Source organism: Ostrea edulis, chromosome 4 (assembly GCF_947568905.1).
Source record: "Ostrea edulis chromosome 4, xbOstEdul1.1, whole genome shotgun sequence".
Taxonomy (NCBI): Eukaryota; Metazoa; Mollusca; class Bivalvia; order Ostreida; family Ostreidae; genus Ostrea; species Ostrea edulis.
This window is the reverse complement of record NC_079167.1, coordinates 22,309,102-22,331,226: the sequence shown is the minus strand read 5'-3', so window position 1 is coordinate 22,331,226 and position 22,125 is coordinate 22,309,102. Positions and strand designations below refer to the sequence as shown.

At 35.6% G+C, this 22,125-nt stretch overlaps 2 protein-coding genes across 3 annotated transcripts in view; one reads left to right on the top strand and one right to left on the bottom strand.

The window, feature by feature from the left end:
- Positions 1-1,051: 1,051 nt before the first annotated feature.
- Positions 1,052-10,840, bottom strand: LOC125670080 (40S ribosomal protein S14). Of its 2 annotated transcripts, none has more exons than XM_048905030.2 (5): positions 10,332-10,840; positions 8,180-8,325; positions 7,219-7,380; positions 5,422-5,498; positions 1,052-1,151 (listed from the first exon to the last, which is right to left on the bottom strand). In XM_048905030.2, the coding sequence occupies exons 2-5, from the start codon at positions 8,323-8,325 to the stop codon at positions 1,084-1,086; spliced, it is 453 nt and encodes a 150-aa protein (XP_048760987.1). In that variant the 5' UTR covers positions 10,332-10,840; the 3' UTR covers positions 1,052-1,083. The 2 variants fall into 2 exon arrangements, with proteins under 2 accessions (XP_048760987.1, XP_056018214.1); XM_056162239.1 differs by lacking the exon at positions 10,332-10,840 and adding an exon at positions 9,957-10,133.
- LOC125670051 (zinc finger SWIM domain-containing protein 8-like) overlaps positions 10,410-22,125 on the top strand; it is a 34,463-nt gene continuing 22,747 nt past the window's right edge. Inside the window, exons 1-8 of the mRNA XM_056162238.1 lie at positions 10,410-10,871; positions 13,247-13,400; positions 13,627-13,721; positions 13,854-14,029; positions 14,347-14,454; positions 15,834-15,915; positions 18,030-18,150; positions 20,106-20,301. Of these exons, the coding sequence (XP_056018213.1) occupies positions 10,694-10,871; positions 13,247-13,400; positions 13,627-13,721; positions 13,854-14,029; positions 14,347-14,454; positions 15,834-15,915; positions 18,030-18,150; positions 20,106-20,301 (1,110 nt within the window). The 5' untranslated portion in view covers positions 10,410-10,693. The remainder of the gene's footprint in view (positions 10,872-13,246; positions 13,401-13,626; positions 13,722-13,853; positions 14,030-14,346; positions 14,455-15,833; positions 15,916-18,029; positions 18,151-20,105; positions 20,302-22,125) is intronic.

Here is a 22,125-nt window from a genome sequence, read left to right as displayed (position 1 = left end):
TTTTTGGTCGACACAAACCGAAGACTGAAGACGCATCAACTGACAAAGTTTGATGATCCTAAGTTTTACAGTGCCCAAAATATGCATCTAAAATTGAAAATGTGAAATTTGAATATCTGCAAAATTCAAAAAGTAGGTCACTGTGACCTACTTTTTTTATAAATATGTTTCAAGGCCTCAAGATTCAACAACTTACAAGATTTGATGATTCTAAACCTCTCGGTATTTGAAATAACAACTTAAAATATATCTATAAATGATAAGCCATAAAATTCAGAAAGTAGGTCACGGTGACCTATTTTTCAGTTGACGCATTTCAAAGTCCCATGATCCACCAACTGACAAGTTTTGATGATCATAGGCTTCAAAGTGTCCAAGATATGCATCAAAATTAATTTTAAAATAAATACCTGCAAAATTCAAAAAGTAGGTCACCGTGACCTACTTTTGAGACAACTTGACACAAGGTCCTAAGATGCATCAACTGTCAAATTTTGATGATCCTAGTCCTTATAATGACTAAAATATCGAAGATTTAAGGAAATATAAATTTAGGTCAACTTTGAAGTGACCTTGAGACCATGCCCTTTGCCCCAGGGTAATGCCTTGAACAATTTTTAATCTACAACATATCCTCATCCTTATGTGTAAGTTTGGTGATAATCTGCCCAGTGGTTCTTGAGAAGATTTTTTAGCAACCACTACTTTTGTTTGTATTTTCCTGATTATCTCCCCTTGTTAAAGGGTCACATCCCTCTATTTAGTATGTATGAAAGCCCTTGGGCCAATGATACCCTGTAACAAATTTGAAAAAAATTGGCCAAGGGGTTCTTGAGTTATAGCCCTTTTTCTAAAAAGTTTACGCACACCGCACAAATGGCCATAGCATTAGCTCTTTGAGCCTTCGGCTCAGAAGAGCTAAAAATGGAAAAATAAAATTGGAATTTTTTTTAAAGCTCAAATCGTGTCCATGCCCCTTCAACACAGTCAGATATCCGCTCAGAACTTTGGATCAATAGAAATCAATTCCTTTTCTTTAGATAACAAAAACTTTCACACTTGTACATGTTTTAATTTGTAAATTTACAAACGACGACCACGACGACCTCCCTTTCTGCGAGTACTGTCCGATGGAATTGGGGTCACATCCTCTGAAACATAAAGTACAGTCCATGAATCCTGAGTATTTCTCTACAATTACATGTATGAAATGCAGGGAATCTATTAAGGTACAATTTTAAGCGACTTATCATAAAATGTAAAGTCCAGCCAGTGCAACTCCAATCATTCAATAAAATCTAATTTTTCACGTTCTTGATTACCTCCCCTTCAGTCCCCTTGAGAGGGAACATGACCTTTCATTTAAACAGACTTGTACCATAAAGAAGCTTTGCAACAGGTTTCATTGAAATTTCCTCATCCACTTCATTATCTTAAATTCATTGTGTAGCCATTCTTAAAACCAAACAATTATTATCAGTTTATCTTGCACTAGTTTGGTTGGAGATGTCCAAGTAATTTTAACGAAGCCGTCAAGAGTGTGATGCATGTAAATTTACATACAAGGCAAACAAGAGAATATATACTTGAACTAACAGATCTGATGAGGTAAAGTAAAATTTATGAAAAACATTGCTTGTAATCTCAAGGTATCCTGTGCCATAGACAGTGCCATTATCCTATTAATATAAACAAGAGGCCCACAGGCCTTATCGGTCACCTGAATACTAGTGAAAAAGTATCACTACTTCCATGGGCTATGAAATCTAAAAAAAAACAAAAAAACAGATGTGTTTGTGAAACACAAATGCCCCCGATAATGGCCAATTCCGAAGATGGCCAAGGTCAAAAGGACAAATATCTTGAGTACCAGTAGAAAGATCTTGTCACAAGAAATGCTTATGTACAATATGAAAGCTCTAATATTTACCATTTAGAAGTTATGACCTATGTAAAAAATTTAATAAAGTAGGTCAAATGTCAAGGTCAAAAGGTTTAATACCAATGGAAAGGTCTTGTCACAAGGTATACTCATGTGAAATATCAAAGCTCTATCACTTACTGTTTAAAAGTTATAAGCAAGGTTAAAATTTTCAAAAAGTAGATTAAACTCCAAGGTCACAGGGTCAATAATGTTGGTACCTACGGAAAGGTCTTGTCACAAGGAATACTCATGTAAAATATCAAAGCTCTATCACTTACTGTTCAAAAGTTATTAGCAAGGTTAAAGTTTTCAAAAAGTAGGTCAAACTTCAAGGTCAAGGTCACATGGTCAAAAATGTTGGTACCCACAAAAAGGTCTTGTCAAAAGGAATACTCATGTGAAATATCAAAGCTCTATCACTTACTGTTCAAAAGTTATTAGCAAGGTTAAAATTTCAGACAGAATGACAAACAGGACAAAAACAATATGGCCCCCGATCTTCGATCTCGGGGGCATAAAAATTCCTGTTCTGAATATCTAAGCTAAATTCTAATGTTCAGCAACAGCATAAAACAAGATGTGTTCTTAAAACTTCACTGCCCTCAAAAGTACATACACTGATGAAAGGCTTTAAATAATAGGTGTATTAACATTAAAACATTTGCAAGTATGCATTTGGATTTTAAACAGTATCAGCAAACTTACACATAAATAATATATACTAAGTTTGGCCCTACCCTGGGGTCAGAACCCTTCCTCTGGGGATCATCAAAATTTACAATTTTGGTAAAAGAATACCTGCTCTATCCATTTAGTTTCAATTTAGTATAAATAGCACTAAAGATGTTATTCAAGTGTTTTACACATAAACACTATATAACAAGTTTGGCCCCACCCTGGGGTCAGAATTCCTGCCCCCAGGATCATGAAATTTACAATTTTGGTAGAGGCCTTCCTGCTCTACATCACCATGCATTTAGTTTTTCTTACACGTGTGTGGTTCTTGAGAAGAAGATTTTTGAAAATTGGTCAATTTTGGGCAGTTTTTGCCCCGCCCCATGGGCCCCAGGGGTGCTGGAGTCCTGAAATTTACAATTTATGTTCCCCTTGTCCCAATGATGCTTCATACTGAATTTGAAAAGAATTGGAATGGTAGTTATCAAGAAGATAAAAATGTTCAATTGTTAACGGATGACACATGACGGATGAAAACTAATTGCAATAGGTCATCTGAGTTTACTCAGGTGACCTAAAAATTCCAAGCCCCATACTCTCTAGTGACTAAACTGATAAATCTGAAAACTCTTCTCTTCCTTAGGCCAAAAAAAAAAAAAAAAAAAAAAAAAAAAATAAAAATAACATGTTGGTTTCCACTTTCACCTGAAAATTCTTATTATAAGGGTCAGTAAGTAGGTACATGGAGATCTTTTTTTTTTGGATTTTATAAGTCAAATAAATTTTTAATGATTTAGTATTCTACTATGCATAAAATACAGTGATTATCTTGTAATTAAATAAAAGTTATATTACGAATCAAAACATTCCTTCCTCCGTTAGCTAGCTAGGTTTTTAAAAGTTCAAGTATTCAGTGTGTCCCGACATACTGTGATGGATGCTTATCTTTTGTCAGTTTTGAATGAAAAATAAGTGGTTGTTTAAAATGAACATAACTAACGGCAAGAAATGTATTGTACATGGCGGTGGAAAGTTAAATATACAAATAACTTAACTGAAGCAGATTGTTGTCAAGGTGCACAATAATTGTTTGCACCGGCTGAAGGTTACTTGTAAATTGGATTTATGAAGGACTGTCCGGATATTCGGCAACAGCTTTAGTTCAAATATCCAGCTGAGCTGAATCTCAGCTGTGATTACCGTTCGCCATGGTCATGGTTCTTGTGTGTAAGATCATGGTTACTATTTTTAGATAACGTTTGAAATTTAGGAGGCGGAATGGAAAAAATGTGTTGGGGTAGACGGAATTTTTTTGGGGTCGGTCGGGAAAGTGCATACCAACATACATTTTTTTTTGGGGCCCTATCCAAGTTCTAAGAAAATCTTCTCAAGTTATTGCATGCCATAGAAAATGTTGTTATAGACCTTCATTTCTTTCCTATATAAAACTAATACAATTTAGAACCAACATTTTAACTGTTAAATCAACTCTCACATTCGTGGTCTATTGACCAGTCAACAGTTTACCAACTGTTGACTGGGCAATAGTCTGCCCCATTTTTATTGGCTGAGTAAGTCATGTGATTCTGTCTGCTGCTTTGTTTACATATTTAAAAATAGTGAGGCTCACTGATTTGACAAATAATGAAATACAGAATTTATTAGATGTGATGAAAAACAGACACGAAAAGTGTAATTATCGATTACTAATTAGGATATTGGGTATGTTTTCTTTTAAGCAAGTGGATATAGTGATAATTTTTTGCAATCACTCTGAATTGTTAAAAGAGAAGTCAACAAACCATTTGCAGCTCATAAAAACAACCTAAAAATGAAGGTGTATAACAAAACAGTTATATACTGTGTCCTCGGAAAACAGCTGTTTTTGTCCGACCCTTGAGCGGATCTATTGCCCAAAGCCGAAGATCCATTCTCGGGTCAAGCAAAACAGCCGTTGTCCTTACAAACAGTCAATAACTGTATACTATTATCTTATCAGCATTAAAACAAGATGTGTTTGTGAAACACAAATGCCCCCGATAATGGCCAATTCCAAAGATGGCCAAGGTCACAAGGACAAATATCTTGGTAACAGTAGAAAGATCCTGTCACAAGAAATGCTCATGTACAATATGAAAGCTCTAATATTTACCATCTAGAAGTTATGACCAATGTAATTTTTTTAAAAAGTAGGTCAAATGTCAAGGTCAAAAGGTTTAGTACCAGCGGAAAGGTCTTGTCACAAGGAATACTCATGTGAAATATCAAAGCTCTAGCTCTTACTGTTCAAAAGTTATTAGCTAGGTTAAAGTTTTCAAGAAGTAGGTCAAACTCCAAGGTCAAAGTGTCAAAAATGTTGGTACCCACGGAAAGGTCTTGTCACAAGGAATACTCATGTGAAATATCAAATCTCTATCACTTACTGTTCAAAAGTTATTAGCAAGGTTAAAGTTTCAGACAGAATGACGCACAGGACAAAAACAACAATGCCCCCCACCCACCTCTTCGATTTCGGGGGCATAAAAATTCTTAGCCCCATAACTCTGTAATGACGAAGCCGATAAATCTGAAAATCGAAAGAGGTCGTCCTCTACTACCTAAGTATTATCTGTAAAACTTATGAAAATATTTCCAAGGAAACTTAAGTTATTGTGTGCCACAGAAAATGCTGACGAATGGACAGAGTGATTACAATAGGGCCCCAACAAATAATCTGCTGTTTAAAATGCCCCAAGATGAACCAGTTTCGATGTCTTCTCCATTTTGTGAAGGACAAAGAGGCAATTCCTTTTGTATCAACAATAATGAAATAGATTAATTACCAATTCTTCCAATCTTCATTCCTGAACGTGCCAAGGCTCTGAGAGCGGACTGGGCCCCAGGTCCTGGGGTTTTGGTCCTGTAACAAGAGAAATTCATAATTTCACATTGTCACTGAAATAAACTTTACATCATTACACAAAATTCAAGGTCAAACATTAATATGTAGGTTACATTTGACTAACTGCTTCTATAAAAGACAGAAAATTGCAGCTCTCAAGCTAGAGGACTAACATCCCCCCCCCCCCCTTTCTCACCGAGACATATTTAACTTTTCCTCCCAGTGACTATGTCCACATTTTGTACAAAAATATTTGAAAACGGAGAAATCTGATTTGATTGTTGCAAGTGTCCTTCATCAAACTAGCATTGCTGTTTTTTCTCATTATATAAAGGGACACAGCTTCAAAACAACAAATGAAATCTGTCAAATTAGAACTCCACCTGAGTTTAGTGACAGACTATAAAAAAATCCATACGTAAAACAACTTATTCTGATCGTAAAATATAAACTATATCCAGCCAATTTGTAAATCTAAGCAGCCTGACACGGGACTTGTTCCCGAGGTCATGGTAAGAGTAGGCAGGCTGTCAGGGCTGACATATTATATAACTTTTAATAATATCAGGACTGTATCACTAGTTTACCTTTCAACATGTATACGAAAATTACAAAATGAATATCAGTGTTATGGTGAACCAATTGATAACACCTATAGAAAATCACATCGGTCTACAATACATAAATATTTTCCATGGAAAGAATTCTACAGTGTTAAAATAGCATTTTAGGGCAATGTTTTTTATAAAAAGTATTATTAAAGTGTCTGTTCATGCAGATCACAACTACTGCATGTAGGAGACCCGTCATCAGAAATGGATTGATTGATTGATTGATTACTGTTTAATTTCCCTCTCGAGAATTTTTCACTCATATGGAGACCATTGCTGGTGAAGGGCTGCAAAATATAGGCCTATGCTCAGTGCTTAAGGCCTTTGCGCAGGGGATCTTTATCATGCCACACCTGCTGTGACACGGGGCCTCCATTTTTGTGGTCTCATCTGAAGAACCGCCCCATTATGTTGCCTCTTATGACAAGCAAGAGGTACTGAGGACCTATTCTAACCAAGATTCCCATGGAATTCAAACTAGTGGATGCTCCCTGAACTGCATCTAACCAATGAACTACCTCATACTGAGTGAACTTGAACTTTACAAAATGACCCTGAGTGATCTTTGTCTGAAAGCCATTTGCCCATTACTTATTTGTGTGATATATGATCAATACCTGTTCAAAAACTAAAAATCAGAAAACTTTTGCTTATGTAAGGTATATGTTCTGAATGACCTTGCTCTTTCTAAAATGACCTTGGATCAAAAGTCCCTGTCCCAAGGAAAATTTGTGATCAATTATGATCAATTTCTAATGAAAGGTTTAGGAGATAAGAGCTCGGACAGATATGACAGCAACTATATGCTCCCTCGAAAAATTTGCAGGGAGCATAAAAATGACAATGAGAATAACTTTTTGTAAATCATTAGCCTAAAAGAAACCAGTGCAGCCTTCAGTAACAAACTGTGTTAGCCTGAGATTCTGCTACAAATTTTAACTGTTGTATTCCTTCTAAATAACCTTTAGCCCAGCCTTATCAATTCAAAGATGCACATTGCAAAATTATTGTTAATACTAAAATCTAAATTGTGCTTGAAGTCTTCATCTTCTAATTAAGAGAAACCCATGTATTGACCTTGTGATAAGATGGTCAGTTGCTATAATACTAGGGCAGCCGCCACCCACCTGTTTCCTCCTGTAGCCCTCAGCTTAATGTGCAGTGCAGTGATGCCGAGGAGCTTGCACTTCTCAGCAACATCCTGAGCTGCCAACATAGCAGCATAGGGAGAAGCTTCATCTCTGTCAGCCTTGACTTTCATCCCTCCTGTGATGCGAGCGATAGTTTCTCTAAAATAACACACATCATAATCACGTTGAATCTGTTATCCAGTAATTCCCAAGATAATCTGTTACATACTGCCTAACCTGATCTAATAAAGCATTTACACCTTCTGTAAATTTATATCCCGACACACGAGTCAAGATTTTTAAAAATACCTTGTAATAAAAACAAGAGGCCCACAGGGCTTATCGGTCACCAGGGTATAAGTTAAAAGTATCACTAGACCCAAGGGCTATGAAATCTAGAAAAAATTACCTGTTCTGAAACTCTAAGCTAAATTCTAATATTCAGCAACAGTATAGAACAAGAAATGTTCTAAACTTGATTGTCCCAAAGTGTCTATACTGAAGAAATACTTTTAATACATAATATATATGTTACATAACATGATACGACTAATTTGATTGATCGACTGTATATTGTTTAACGCCCCTCTTGAGAATTTTTCACTCATATGGAGACGTCACCATTGCCGATGAAGGGTTGCAAAATTTAGGCCTATGCTTGGCATTTACGACCTTTAAGCAGGGAGGGATCTTTATCGTGACACACCTGCTGAGACACGGGGCCTCAGTTCTTTGGTCTCGTCCAAAGGACTGCCCCATATAGTCGCCTCTTACAACAATTAAGGGGTACTGAGGACCTATTCTAACCCGGACCCCAACGGGACTGACTAATTTGAACCGGTCCTTAATAAATGTTCACATTCTACAACCTCAAGCTTCTTACATGCATATTGACATCATCTACAACCTTGAGCATTTTGTTACCATTTTACTTCCTGTGTATTTTACATGTACTTACTTTCCGGACAAGTCAGTGACATGTACAAATGTATCGTTGAAGCTGGCAAAAATGTGAGCCACTCCAAAAACGTTTTCGCCCTCTTTGACTTGGGGGCCGAGTACAACTTGCTCTTGCTGTTCCTTCTTCCCTTTTCGTGGGGCCATCTGAAAAATAATCAAATATATATCTTTTGATTACAATCACAGAATAAGATTACAGATCAGTTTCATTAGCATTGGCTTCAAATTTTAATATTAATCTAAATGAAAAATCTCAGACATTCAAACCAAATTAATTATTAGTCTAGCTTGTCTAGAGTTTTTGAAAACTGCCAGTCCAGCATAATGTTATGTATATTGAAATGTCTGACATACAAGAATCAGATTTAAAAAATGCTTTAATATATCTTAATTTTCAGACAGTCAACATTCTAAGGAAAATGGAGCGAGATACTGGGGCAATGAACAGAACACCATTCAGAGATAGGATTTCATTTGCTGAACATATCATATATACAAATTGTTAACATATCTTAGTTGAATTCATCATGTATTTGAAAAATCAACATACTCAATAAATTATAAAGAATAGAGTTTCTTTCGCTTTCTATCAATTTTATTTCTGTTTCACAAGCAACAAGAACTCGTGTAGTAACTCTAGATAGCCCTGTTTTTTGAAAGGATCTGTAGGGGGCCGAAATAAGGCCCAAATTCCCAATGTTAAAATCCAAATTTTTGCTTTAAAATTCCCAAACAATGAAAATAAATCAAAGCAAGGTAGCCTTATTGTTCATAAATGCCTCTACCCCCCCCCCCCCCCCCCGAAACAGCTAGTTGTATTCGGCGTGCCAATTTTTCTGAAGAAAATTTATCGCTTATTTTTTAACTCGCACGTGGTGAGGTCACAATAGGGGAAGTTTTAATATATACACAGGCACTTGAGACATAATGGTTCATGCAACACACCCCCACCCCTAACCTTCTACACACCTTTTCTACTTAAATGCATTGTAAATATTCGTTAACTATCATCTAAAAATGTAATAGATCACATTTTCAGCGATTGTAAGAAGAAATATCACGGATGATGAGAATTTTACTTATACATAAGAGAGATTTGGATAATCTTTAATGTATGTTTACGAAACATAAGTATAAAAAGAAAATAAATGTGTTGATCCCAGATCAGAAAAAAATAAGGGTGTGTGTGTATGTGACAACAATAAATTCAACTGGAAAACATTGAACACAATTGACGTACAGTCGTGAGGAATACAACTAGCATTTGAAACACTCTGGCTCTTGATATAAAGACCTTAAAAAAATAACCTGATCGCTGATTATTTCTCTTCATACATTTTTTGGTAATAACAACTGGGAAAATTTAACGCTTTTGGGGGGGAAAAAGGCACATTATTTGAATTGGGAATGGGGCCTTTCAAAAGCCTCATATTTAGACAATTGAGAACTCTGTAATACCCACTAAAATTAAAAATACCCAAAAAGTAGTCTACTCAGCTAAGAGACCAATGACCATTCTAAGAGTTGTATAGATTAGTGAACTAATGATCTAAATTATATCAAAGAAGTGATCTTTTCCCAACTCAGTTTAATATGCCACTGCACTACCAGCGACATAAATTAGAATACAAGTATGTATTTTTTTGTTGTTGAGAAATGTTGGCATTTACGCGTTTTCTAGAATCAAAACATGAAGATTTGCGAAGAGAAGTGGATGTAGCCTCTGCCAGTCCACTTCTCTATAAAGTCAAAGAGGCGATAAGACAACAGCATGCCTGTTCAATGGTCAATTCTAGGACAGCATTCCACCGTTATCAGATAAAACACGCCTTGGTGTAATCGTCTTTGACATTGTTTCAAAACTGTACACAAGTCTAGTGGTGTAGCATTTGCCATCCGAAGCATTAGCTTCAACTACATAGTTTAATTTGAAGATTTCTGTTCAATATCAAAATATGTGGAAAACGAAATTCCGGCTGCAATAAAAATCGATTTAGTTGACTCCGTGCCTTAAATGTGGTCAAAATATCAATTTGATTATATGAAGTAAACCTTTAATTGCATGACAAAATGCCCAAACTAAATATTAGTAAATGGATTCGACTGATTTGAGATGGATTGTCATCATCTCATCATGTACTGGTGTTTACCTTGATCTCTTGAGTTTAGAAAAGGCCTTCCGCTTCCGCTTTTTAGCGGAGATAATCGAAGCTGCCACCGTGACTCACGGACTTCACCGAACACTCCCGACAAAATTTGTTATTGTTGTGCAGGCAGGCGAAGGAGTCAGACGACTAATTAGGCCAAATTTGACCAAAAATTAGTCGTTTCATCTCCTGCTATGTATTTCTTTACAATGCGGAGATCCAATATATGTGAATCTTGTTCATTTCATTCAAAAACCCTCATTGCAAGTCGGTCAAATCGGTTTTAGAACCTTAGTCTTACAGCAGCTGACGGAACAAAAAGCCCGGAGTCGTTCAGACTTGAAGATCGCAGACGAGGCGAGATAATGGACTTTATGTTTGATTGGGAAAATGAGAACGATAGGTTTTCTTTTGAAGATAGCGAGCGATTTGAGGAGGACTCGCTCTGTTCCTGGATAAGTGAACCTGAGAGTCTTTGTAACAATTGGAGAGGTTGGAAAAGACAAAATGGTGGTGGGCAAGCGACCAATAATAAACAACAGGGTGAGTTTGCCGGAAATGTAGGATTAATAGACACATTCCTTTATTTAGTCTTTACAACAAGAAAAGTGTCTTTTTCAAAGAAACAAAGAAAGTCAATGCACTGCCTTTCGTCGCGCCATGCATGAGTAAAAGACGTATCGCATGTAGGGTCAATACTCTTAAGGTGAACCACCTTAACTGGTGTGAGCAGTGTTTTTGTAGCTGACTTACGAATCATTGATTATCAACTTTCTAGTGGTAAAAGTTGAAACTTTGTATTCACAAGATGAGGAAATGTTCGTGCCGTGATTTCACAAATTTGTAATGTGAGATTCTCACTGAGGAGAGTTGATAATGCAATCCCTTTCTTCACATGTAGTGTGGGAAAACAATAGCAAAATTTGCATACAGTATTTGGTACCTTACTATTCTAACAATAGAGATGCAAAGTTTTTGAAATCTTGTTTCTTTCTTGCTGGCCATTTGAATAGATTTACCATATTTACCAGTCCAAACAATTAAAAAATGCATTATCACATCTTACTGATTGGAAGTGAACTTTAGTGGTTAAAACATTTGGACAAACAGTTTTCAAAAGCTCTGGTGATGTTCTTTTTATAATCAGTTTAAATGGGTAATTTTTGTTCGTTATTTGTGGTCGATGATAATTGATTATTTAATATATATTACAAATATGAAGTAAAAATGACTTTGAACGACTAGATCTATTTGAAACAATTTAGAAGGTGTCATAAGATATTGATTGTGGTCTTTCGATTACATCTGATAATCTATGAAGAAAATGCTTTGATTTCTCATTCCACTTGTTACTTAGGCCTGTTTCTCCTCTTTGGACTGCTTGTACAATTGTTGATTCTTTAACTGGATCTTATGACTAGTTAATCAAATGTTATGATATTGTTGTAAATTTATGTTTGCAGAACTTGATTTATATTGAAGTATTTTTTAATTGACTCATTGCTTTTATCTTGTGCATAACTCTTGTTGGTTGATTGATAATTGTTTATAAATGCCCCGCTCGAGAATTTTTCACTCATATGGAGATGTCACCATTACTGGTGAAGGGCTGTAAAATCTAGGACTATGCTTGGCGCTTATGGCCTTTGAGCATCTTTATCGTGCCACACCTGTTGTGACACGGGGCCTGATCTTTTGCAGTCTCATCTGAAGGACCACCCCATTTAGTTGCCTCTTACAACAAGCTAGGGATACTAAAGACCTTTTTCTAATGCAAATCCCCATGGTACCATTTCACTCTTGGATTCAGATTTGATATTTGAGGGGGCGAGAGGGAGGTGATGAAGTTCATCGACCCCCACCCCCTACCCCTGGTTGAAAATTCTTAAGAAAAAAGTAATATTAAGGTCTCTTTCCACCTTAGACAGAAAATATTCCAAGTCAAATGTCCCCACCCCCGGCCTTTATTAAAAAAAAAAAGGACTCTGTCCCAGTTGGGTATAATGAAGAATTTTCGTTTTATTTATCTGTTCATTGTTTCTAAATTCCCATCTGGATATGAAATGTTGATAAGATCATCACAAGGAGATGCATGTGATTAAGGATTATTTCTATTTTTCCTTAACCTAGTTAAATTCAATATGACTTGGTTTTAGGCAGTTTACACTTAATAAACCACAAAGATGTGAATAAAGTAGAGTAAAAAAAAACTGTTTCAAACCAGGTGAGATGATAAGACATATAAATTCAGATCTGATATTAAACATTTGTATTCTGTTACCAGATATATAGCAGCTATGCTTTCAGATGATTACTTGTACTTTCATCCTCAGTTTCATTATGTCTTTGGACATACCTTGTAGTACTTAAGGAATAAAAAAGATCCATGTTATATTGATGTTGAGTTTCTTCTTGTTAAGACCCTTTATATCTGTGAGTTTCAAACTGTGATAATGAAAGAGTACATGTAGCATTTATCTCTTTTAGAAGATTTGTAATTTGTTTCTTCGTTCTGCCAGTTTGATCAAATCAATGATTCTGTTATCTTTTTGGATGCTTTTCAGTCCAAAAAGTGTATGTTAACAAGACTAAGAGTAAATTCCCCAGAGGCTTGTGGTTTTAGATATTTTGTTGAGAGTGTTTAGTATCAAGTGACTTGCATACTGTTATATTTTAATGTTTTATGTTTCGAGTTGAACATTCACACATTTATCATTCACAGCATTGCTAAAAACAAAAATGCACACATTGTCAAGTCAAAAAGCATTTTGATACTTGCAATATGTTGAACATTATAAGCTTTAAAATGCAAAAACAAAAATCAAAATGGTTATACAATGATAAAAGAGAATGATTAAGGCAAGTTTTTAGTACATTTGAGTACAAAACTGCAATAAAGAAAATCCACATGTTTACAGCTGGAGGTGTGTCTTCACTGGTGGAGTTGGCCTCAAAGGCAGTGGCATGTCATATACCATTCGAGGTCGTGGAACATTTCCCACAACCCATTCCTGAACAGTTGCAGCTCAGGATTGCGTTTTGGAGTTTTCCAGAAAATGAAGAGGACATACGGTGAAATTGATTGTTTAAAGAATCACAAATTATTTTTTATTGATTGATATCAATTATGAAGACTTTTGTGTTAATCATAAAAAAAAAAAGAAGTAAACTGTGCTACAAGTACAGTGTATTTAGATTGAACAAATAACTTGTGGTTTTAGTCAAGCATATAAGTGAAAAGAATTGTTGTAGTCATTATTCATAAGTAGTCTATATAAAAGATGTTATGTTGAGTTAGGTTGTATTCCTGCCTGGCTAATGGAAGTGCAGACGAGTTTCAGAAGGGGGAGCACCTGTACAAAACAAGATCAGTAAAAGAAGTTCTGCAGATTGGTACAATTCATTTTCACTTTCCTCCAACAGTTGATATATTTTTGTTCAGTTTTTGTTTGTTTTGAAATGAATTTTAATCTGATGGAAAAGTATGGGTTTAAAAGTATATGTTACATCTTTTATAAATTCCAGGATTCCATTTAAGTGCATCAGTAATACCACCACAGGGTTTACAACAAGCAAAGGGGAATTTCAATGTCGCTGTAGTGTTCGATCGTAGGAGGATCTCGTCTTGTACTTGCACCTGTAACAGTCAGCCATCTTGGTGTTCACATGTTGTGGCTCTCTGTCTGTATAGGATTCACCAGGTAAATGCAGTCGTTGTCAACACTGTGATGTGTATTATGTCATACAGTGATAATTGATGCGTGCAGTGCATAAAGAATTTTTTTTTTTACTGGAAATGGGATCAGACTTCATGACAATGCAAATCAGAACATATGTAATTATAGGTTTGTTGTGACTAAAGAATTTTGTTTACATCTGGGAATTCCATGTTGAATAATGGGGCATTCATGGAGAGAGCATTTGTGGATTATTTATACACATAGCACAGTGTTTCCACACTCTTATTTAACATAAACAGATTGTTTTTTATTTTAAATTGTGTGTATTCTATTGATAGGCACCATCAGTGAAACTGAGAGCACCTGTATCAGAATCCCTGTCCAGACTACACAGAGATCAACTTCAGAAATTTGCACAGTATCTTATAAGTGAATTACCACAGCAGGTTACTTCTCATTTTTATAGGCTCGTCTTTAGACGGGACGTATTATGGTACAGCGATGTCTGTACATCCGTCCGTCCGTTCGGGGTTTTCTCTTTATAATTTCATTTCCCTTTTACATATCATGCTGAAACTTGCTGTGTAGCTTCTTTGTGGGTCACTCTAGATCATACTGCAATTTTGATCCATTTCGACCTTTTTTCCAGGAGTTTTGCCCCTTTATTTGGAAATAATTATTATATGGATGGTACATAATTTGTCTGCCCTACTCCACCCACAGTTTTCAAGTGAGAGCCTTCTTATTTTGTGGAGTGTTTGTATGGGTATTGAAGATGTGCTTGTGGGATTGATTTTTATTTTTTTTTTTTTTTTTTTTTTTTTTTTTATTATACAATTTTTGAGGAAATTACAGGTTGTTGAACTTAGTCTATTTGGAAATTAATATTCTATGGAGGGTACATAATTTGTCCGCCCTACTCCTCCCACAGTTTTCAAGTGAGGACCTTCTTATTTTGTGGAGTGTTTGTATAGGTACTGAAGATGTGCATGTGAGATGGATTTTGATTTTCTACAATTTTTGAGAAAATTACAGGTTGTTGAACTTAGTCTATTTGGAAATTAATATTCTATGGCGGGTACATATTTTGTCTGCCCAACTACTCCCACAGTTTTCAAGTGAGAACCATCTTATTTTGTGGAGTGTTTGTATGGGTATTGAAGATGTGCATCTGGGAAAGGATTTTGATTTTCTTCCATTTTTGAAAAAATTACAGGTTGTTGAACTTGGTCCATTTTGAGGAAATCTCGATTTTTAAGCTTAGACCCTTTGTTCATATGAAAGTTTGTCACAGCCTCATGATGGCTGATACTACCTGAAGCAAAGTTATACAAATTATAGCACAAGAAAAACACCCTATGTAAGCATTTCACGGGCGTATTATGTACCGTTTGCGGTACTCTTGTTGTTAATGTTACCTGTGTAATATTCTATACTACTGTTACATGTGACATGAGATGCATCTATATGTACATTTGTATGCAATGTTAAGTTCTATGCTGATTATATGTTGCTTAAGATACCAAAACACTGCTGTATATATATATGTATAATATTTGCTGTCAGATATAGAAAATCTATGTTAGAAATTTTTTATTTGTACAAGTGTTTAACACTATTACAGTATATAACTGATAACTTAAGAAACAAAGATACAGTATTTGAGTGTATACATAATTGTGCCCATTTATTTGTTCTGAGTATTGCAATCTAGATTCAATTCTGGTCCCCTTTGACACAGATTTTAATTCTGGTCCTCTTTGACACAGATTTTAATTCTGGTCCTCTTTGACACAGATTTTAATTCTGGTCCTCTTTGACACAGATTTTACCAACTGCCCAACGATTGCTAGATGAGCTGTTGTCTTCCCAGGAAAATGCCATGAATTCTGTTTGTGGAGCCCCAGGTATGTACTGATATTGACTGGGTAATGGTAATGTTGTGTACTGATATTGACTGGGTATTCGTAATGGTGTGTACTGATATTGACTGGGTAATGGTAATGTTGTGTACTGATATTGACTGGGTATTCGTAATGGTGTGTACTGATATTGACTGGGTAATCGTAATGGTGTGTACTGATATTGACTGGGTAATCGTAATGGAGTGTACTGATATTGACTGGGTAATCGTAATGGTGTGTACTGATATTGACTGGGTAATCGTAATGGTATGTACTGATACTGTTTTGGTATTCTGATGGTACATACTGATATTGTTTTGGTATTTTGATTAGGCCTGTGTATCGCCAGCTACCTCACGATACGATACATATCACGATACAATAGTGCGATACAACACATATCACGATATGGTTGCCAAAAAATATTAGATAAACTGATATCTTCATTTTTTTATTGTCAAATATTGTGATGCTTAGTTGCTTACCCTAATAAAAAACATAGAAGTTCTCATTAACTCTTTACAAAGGTTTATTAACAACAATTGTAGAAATATAAAATGAAATTGACTCATGACTAGAAATAATGGTGCAAAATGAATTGGGAAGTTATAGTAACATAAGATTGTGTTGATCGGGATGTCCAGCCGTCTGTTGTTAGTGCTACAAACTGGGCATCATTCAGCTTCGTTGTAACCTTTTCCTTCCCAGCATCGTACATGTTTTGCAGCATAGTCTCAGAAAAGAATGTTCTTGACGGTATTTTATACTTAGGCTCTAAAATCTTAACCATTGAAACAAAGCTGGGATTTTCCTTAATGCGAAACAGGCACAAGTCCTGTATTATGAAGTTCATTATCGCTGTGTTTATCATTTCCTTTTTCTCACCCGAGAGCTTCACAATTCGGAAATAATCCATTTTTGTCTGATTTTCGGAAATATTTCCTAAGACTGTATTTGATGACTGTACCTGAGCTACTGTCTTTGGGCGATTGTTGTTATTGTTGTCTCGTAGTTGTAGTTGAATGCCGTGATGTCTTCGAAGATGTGTAGACATGTTCGTAGTATTGCCACTATAGGGCAAAATCTGCTTGCATTCCCCACACAACCTTTTTATTGTCACCTTTTAAAAATCCGAAGGTTTTCCACACAGCAGATTTGAAAACTGCAGGAGGATTCACAATTTGAACATTAGATTCACTTTCCACCTCGTGTTCTGCCATTTTGGTAAGACAAGTACTTATTAAGTCGTATGTAGATTGTCAATCAAAGTAAGTCGATCAAAATTTATTCGTATCGCGATATATAGATGACGATACGTGTATCGTTAGCCCATCCGATTAATACGATCGATGTATCGCTGTATCGTTACACCTCTAATTTTGATGGTACACGCTGATATTGTTTTGGTATTCTGATGGTACACGCTGATATTGTTTTGGTATTCTGATGGTACACGCTGATATTGTTTTGCTATTCTGATGGTACACGCTGATATTGTTTTGCTATTTTGATGGTACACGCTGATATTGTTTTGCTATTCTGATGGTACACGCTGATATTGTTTTGCTATTCTGATGGTACATACTGATATTGTTTTGGTATTCCAGATAATTTGTACTAATATTGACTTGGTATTTGTAATGGCATGTACTGGTATTGTTTGATATTTCTAAGTTTAGATACAGATGGCAGTTAATACTGACCACAACCACTTTAATATGATGAGAAATATTTACAGTTTTGGAATATTGAAGGCAGTTTAGATTTGAACTCCATAATAAGATATCAGAATTAAGAAATGCGTTATTTAAGCAGTCATGATAGATTTTGAATTAGATTTTATTAACATGTACATTCATACTTGCACTGGGTGCTTAGACATGGATAATGATAAGTGTAATTCTGGAGTACATGTTACGAGTTGTACTATAATGCCATAGTAATTGTGATCTCACAATTTATTTTGTAAATAAGTAGTTATGAAGTGTTGAGTGTCCAGAGGAAATGGGTAGGAAGTCCTTGAGTGACAAGATTTAGTATGTAGAATGTATGTAGACTCTGACTGATACATTTACATTGCTAACCAATGCAGAGCTAATGTATGTAATTTTTCACAGATCCAACTGCAGGCCCTTCAGCCAATGAACAAACTTCCTGGTGTTTGGATGAATCAGCTTTGCATGAAAATGTCAAGAAAACTTTGGTCAAATTCTGTGTCCCATCGCCTATAGTCTTCAGGTGAAAAATGATATTCAGATATGCTTGATCAAATTCATTTTCCCAATTGCAATTGTAATTGGGTGGAAATTTAAATTTAGATATATGCACATGTACCATTTTCTGTTGATTGTATGATGCCATATAACATACAGGGGCAGATTCCGAATATTTTTAAAAGTTATGACGTTGAATTGTAGTCCCCCCCCCCCCCCCCCCCCCCCCCCCCCAATAAAAGGGTGTGTGTTGCAGTCCCCAAAGGACTCAAAATGATTGTTTTCAGTGTACACCAATAATTTATTTCGATACTAGCTTGAAGTGAAAAATTCAGGCAAATGATGGCAAAAATTTACTAACTTGAATGCTTCAAATCACTTTTTAATTGCCTCTAAAAATGTGATGAATAAAGTGACAGTTTTATTGCAGTCATTTAGATTTATTTGATAATGTTTGTTTTTGTCATAGGTGAGCCATGTCCTCCCATCTTTCCATTCTGTTTAAATTCCTATATGTTTTAATTCATAATGTCTCATTGTTTTGACAGCACATAAATATTTCTTCACTTCAACTTTCTTTTTGTACTTATAAGTTAGTACTGCTTTTATATTTAGCATGTGCATTTCTTGTGAGAAGACCTTTCCAATGATGCAAGATTTGTTGACTTTTGACATTTGACTTAGTTTTTGAAAATTTTCAAAACCTTTACTTTGGTCATATATTTTGCACCATAAGAAGTAAACTTTTCATATTTAGTATGTGTATTCCTTGTGGCAAGACCTTTCCATTGACACCAAAATCTTTGACCTGGTGACCTTTACATTGACTTTTGACCATATCTTTCAAATTACAAGAGGTTCTGTTTTTATATTGAGCATGTGAATTTCTTGTGAGAAGACCTTTTCAACGACACCATGTTTGTTGACATTAACCAGTGGCCTAGTTTTTGGAAATCCATCCCATCCCCCCCCCCCGCAAATACAATGTCTTAGTTGTAATCCGGAGGTATCAATGTTTCACAAACACATCATAATCACTTTTTCATTATACCCCCCCCCCCCCCCCCCCCCCCCCCCCCCCCCCACGAACAAAGTTCGGGGGGGGGGGGGGTATATAGGAATCACTCTGTCTGTCTGTGCAGATTCGTGTTAGGGCCATAACTTCTTTGTTCTTTGACATAGGCATACCATATTTGGCACACAGGTGGATCACCATGAGATGATGTGTCAAGTACCTTCATGACCTCTACATGACCTTGACCTCAAGGTCAAAATTAAAGGTTTTTTTACAAATGATTGGTGTCCGAGCCATAACTTATTTGTTCTTTGACATAGGCATACCATATTTGACACATGAGTGTATCACCATGAGACGATGTGTCGGGTACCTTCATGACCTATATGACCTTGAACTTCGACCTCAAGGTCAAAATTGATTATAGGGTTTTGACATAGTCATACCATAAGACATGGGTGTATCACTATGAGACTATGTGTCATGTACATTCATGACCTCTTTATGAGCTTGACCTTTTAACTCAAGGTCAAAATTATAGGTTTATACCATAGATTTGTGTTCGGACTATATCTTCCATTTTCTTCTACAAAGGCATACCATACTTTTACACTCGGGAAAGAGGTAATTTATACCTATTAACAACACCCTTTGGGAGATTGGGGTAAGCGGGGGGTATTCTTAGTGAGCATTGCTCACAGTACCTCTTGTTTTTGTTGTCTTGTTTAATGTTAATACATGTATTCATAACTCCAATTGGCCCCTTGTTATCCTCAGAAACTTGTATTTCTGCACTTCCGTTGCCATGTTTTTGGTCACAGTAGTTTTAAAAGTCTGACTGATAGAATTATTTACAGAATATGCATATTTGTGGAATATACTGTTGTTTTACCTCATCCTATGATGATGTTTTTGCGAGACTATCTGTCTTTTGTAATGGAGTTCATTTTGTAATTTTGTTACAGTGATGTTAACTATTTGTCTGCTACGGCTCCTCCTGCTGCTGCTGAGTGGCAGAGTTTGTTACGCCCCCTTCGAGGTCGAGAACCAGAGGGAATGTGGAACCTTTTGTCAATTGTTCGGGAAATGCTGCGACGAAATGATAGTAATGCTGTACCACTATTGGAAATTATAACTGATGAGGTTCTGCAATGTGAACAGGTAAATCGAACACAACACTGTATGGAATGTAAGAGGTGTTGATGTGTGCATTAAGATTTTATTCTACTGGAATCGTTTCACTTTTTAGCTCACCTGAGTTGAAAGCTCAATTGAGCTTTTCTGATAAAAAAATTTCTGTTATCGGTCGGCGTAAATTTTTCACATTTTCATCTTCTCCAGAACCAATGGGCCAATTTCAGCAAAACTTGGCACAAAGCATCCTTGGGTGATGAGCTTTCAATTTGTTCAGATGAAGGGCCATGCTTCCTTCAAAGGGGAGATAATCACAAAAATGCAAAAATAGGGTGGGTCATTTAAAAATATTTTTCTCAAAAACCACTGGGACAGACAAGGTGAAATTTACATGAAAGCTTCCTGACATATTGCAGATTCAAGTTTGTTAAAATCATGGCCCCCCGGGGAAAGATGGGGTCACAATAGGGGATCAAAGTTTTTCATACTAGTATATAGAGAAGATCTTCTCAAGAACCATTGGGCCAAAGAAGTTTACGTTTACATAAAGCTTCCTGACACAATGCAGATTCAAGTTTGTAAAAATCATAGCCCCCAGGGGTAGGATGTGGCCACAGTAAGAACCAAATTTTTCAATGCAAATATATAGAAAATCTTTAAATATTGGCCACCTTGGCGGTGAGTGTTATGCTGTGTGTCGGTGAGTGATGTGGCCCATGGGCCTCTTGTTATAGTATTACAAAGAGATCTGGCCTGGAGGTTATAAAACTTTTATCGTACTCAAACTCAGTATAGACCAAGTGTTTCAATTTATCAAAAATTAAAAAAATCTTGCTAGAATGAAAAAACTCAAATACATTCTTGTGTACAAAATTTTCAGACACACCTAATTAAATATTCAATCATACTGTCTAATACTTCAAGGTGTGAGAAATATACCCCATGTACTAGTGTTTGAAAAACCTTGGCGTGCATGCTGTCCTTATTACTATAAATACAAATAATCAAAGTGTAAATTGCATCAATCTTTATTCTCTACAATGGTCATCATATGGAAATATCAGTGTCTATTTAATGCCGACTCCTCTAGTGATGAATTTGTTTAGACCTACACCTATTCTGGCATGACTTTTCCTCAGTTGTTCTTAATTAAACCCCCAAAACTAGATAATTCCTGATAATTTTTAGTCTTAGTCCATAGATGGTTTCTTTTACGGAATAAAGATACTAGAAATACTATAAGTGTTACCCGTCATTACTTAATGCCGATTACATCATACCATCTTTTTTTTTTTTACCTCTTCTTATTCTGGGGTGCTTTACAAATATTTCATATTGACTTATCTAACTATATAAATCATGATAATCCTTGCTCCAGAAATGTTACAAATTAAAAAATATTATTTATTAGTGAAGATATTTACTCTTCTTTTTTTTTAACTTCTCACTACTCATTTTTGACATTTAGTATTGCCCACGATATTTGGAGACAAGAAAATATATTCCTAATAATTTTTATTTCTGCATCTGATATCAAAAAATTTGTCATCAAATACTATTGACAACTATTTCTAAAAGGCGTAGACTGTTTGTATGCATTGAGCATATTCGACATCTGTCGAGATATGTACTTGCGTGATTGAAGTGTATTTGACAGCAAATTTAAAATTCAATAATCCATCAAAATAAATTATGTATATTTCTTGTATGTAAATGTTTCGTTTTGAAAATAGAGGCTTTTTTCTTAGAGATAATACAAATGCATGTATATGGAATGCTGCTTCCTTTTACAACTGTATACACGTAGAACAAATCGATTTTATATGGAATTCATAATAATCAAATTAATAA

Excerpts from the sequence above, each read along its gene's own strand:
- LOC125670080 (XM_048905030.2), bottom strand. The coding sequence starts at position 8,325 with ATGGCCCCACGAAAAGGGAAGAAGGAACAGCAAGAGCAAGTTGTACTC. Across the intron at positions 7,381-8,179 it reads GTCACTGACTTGTCCGGAAA|AGAAACTATCGCTCGCATCA; the intron begins GTAAGTACATGT and ends GTGTTATTTTAG. Across the intron at positions 5,499-7,218 it reads AGGGCTACAGGAGGAAACAG|GACCAAAACCCCAGGACCTG; the intron begins GTGGGTGGCGGC and ends CTCTTGTTACAG.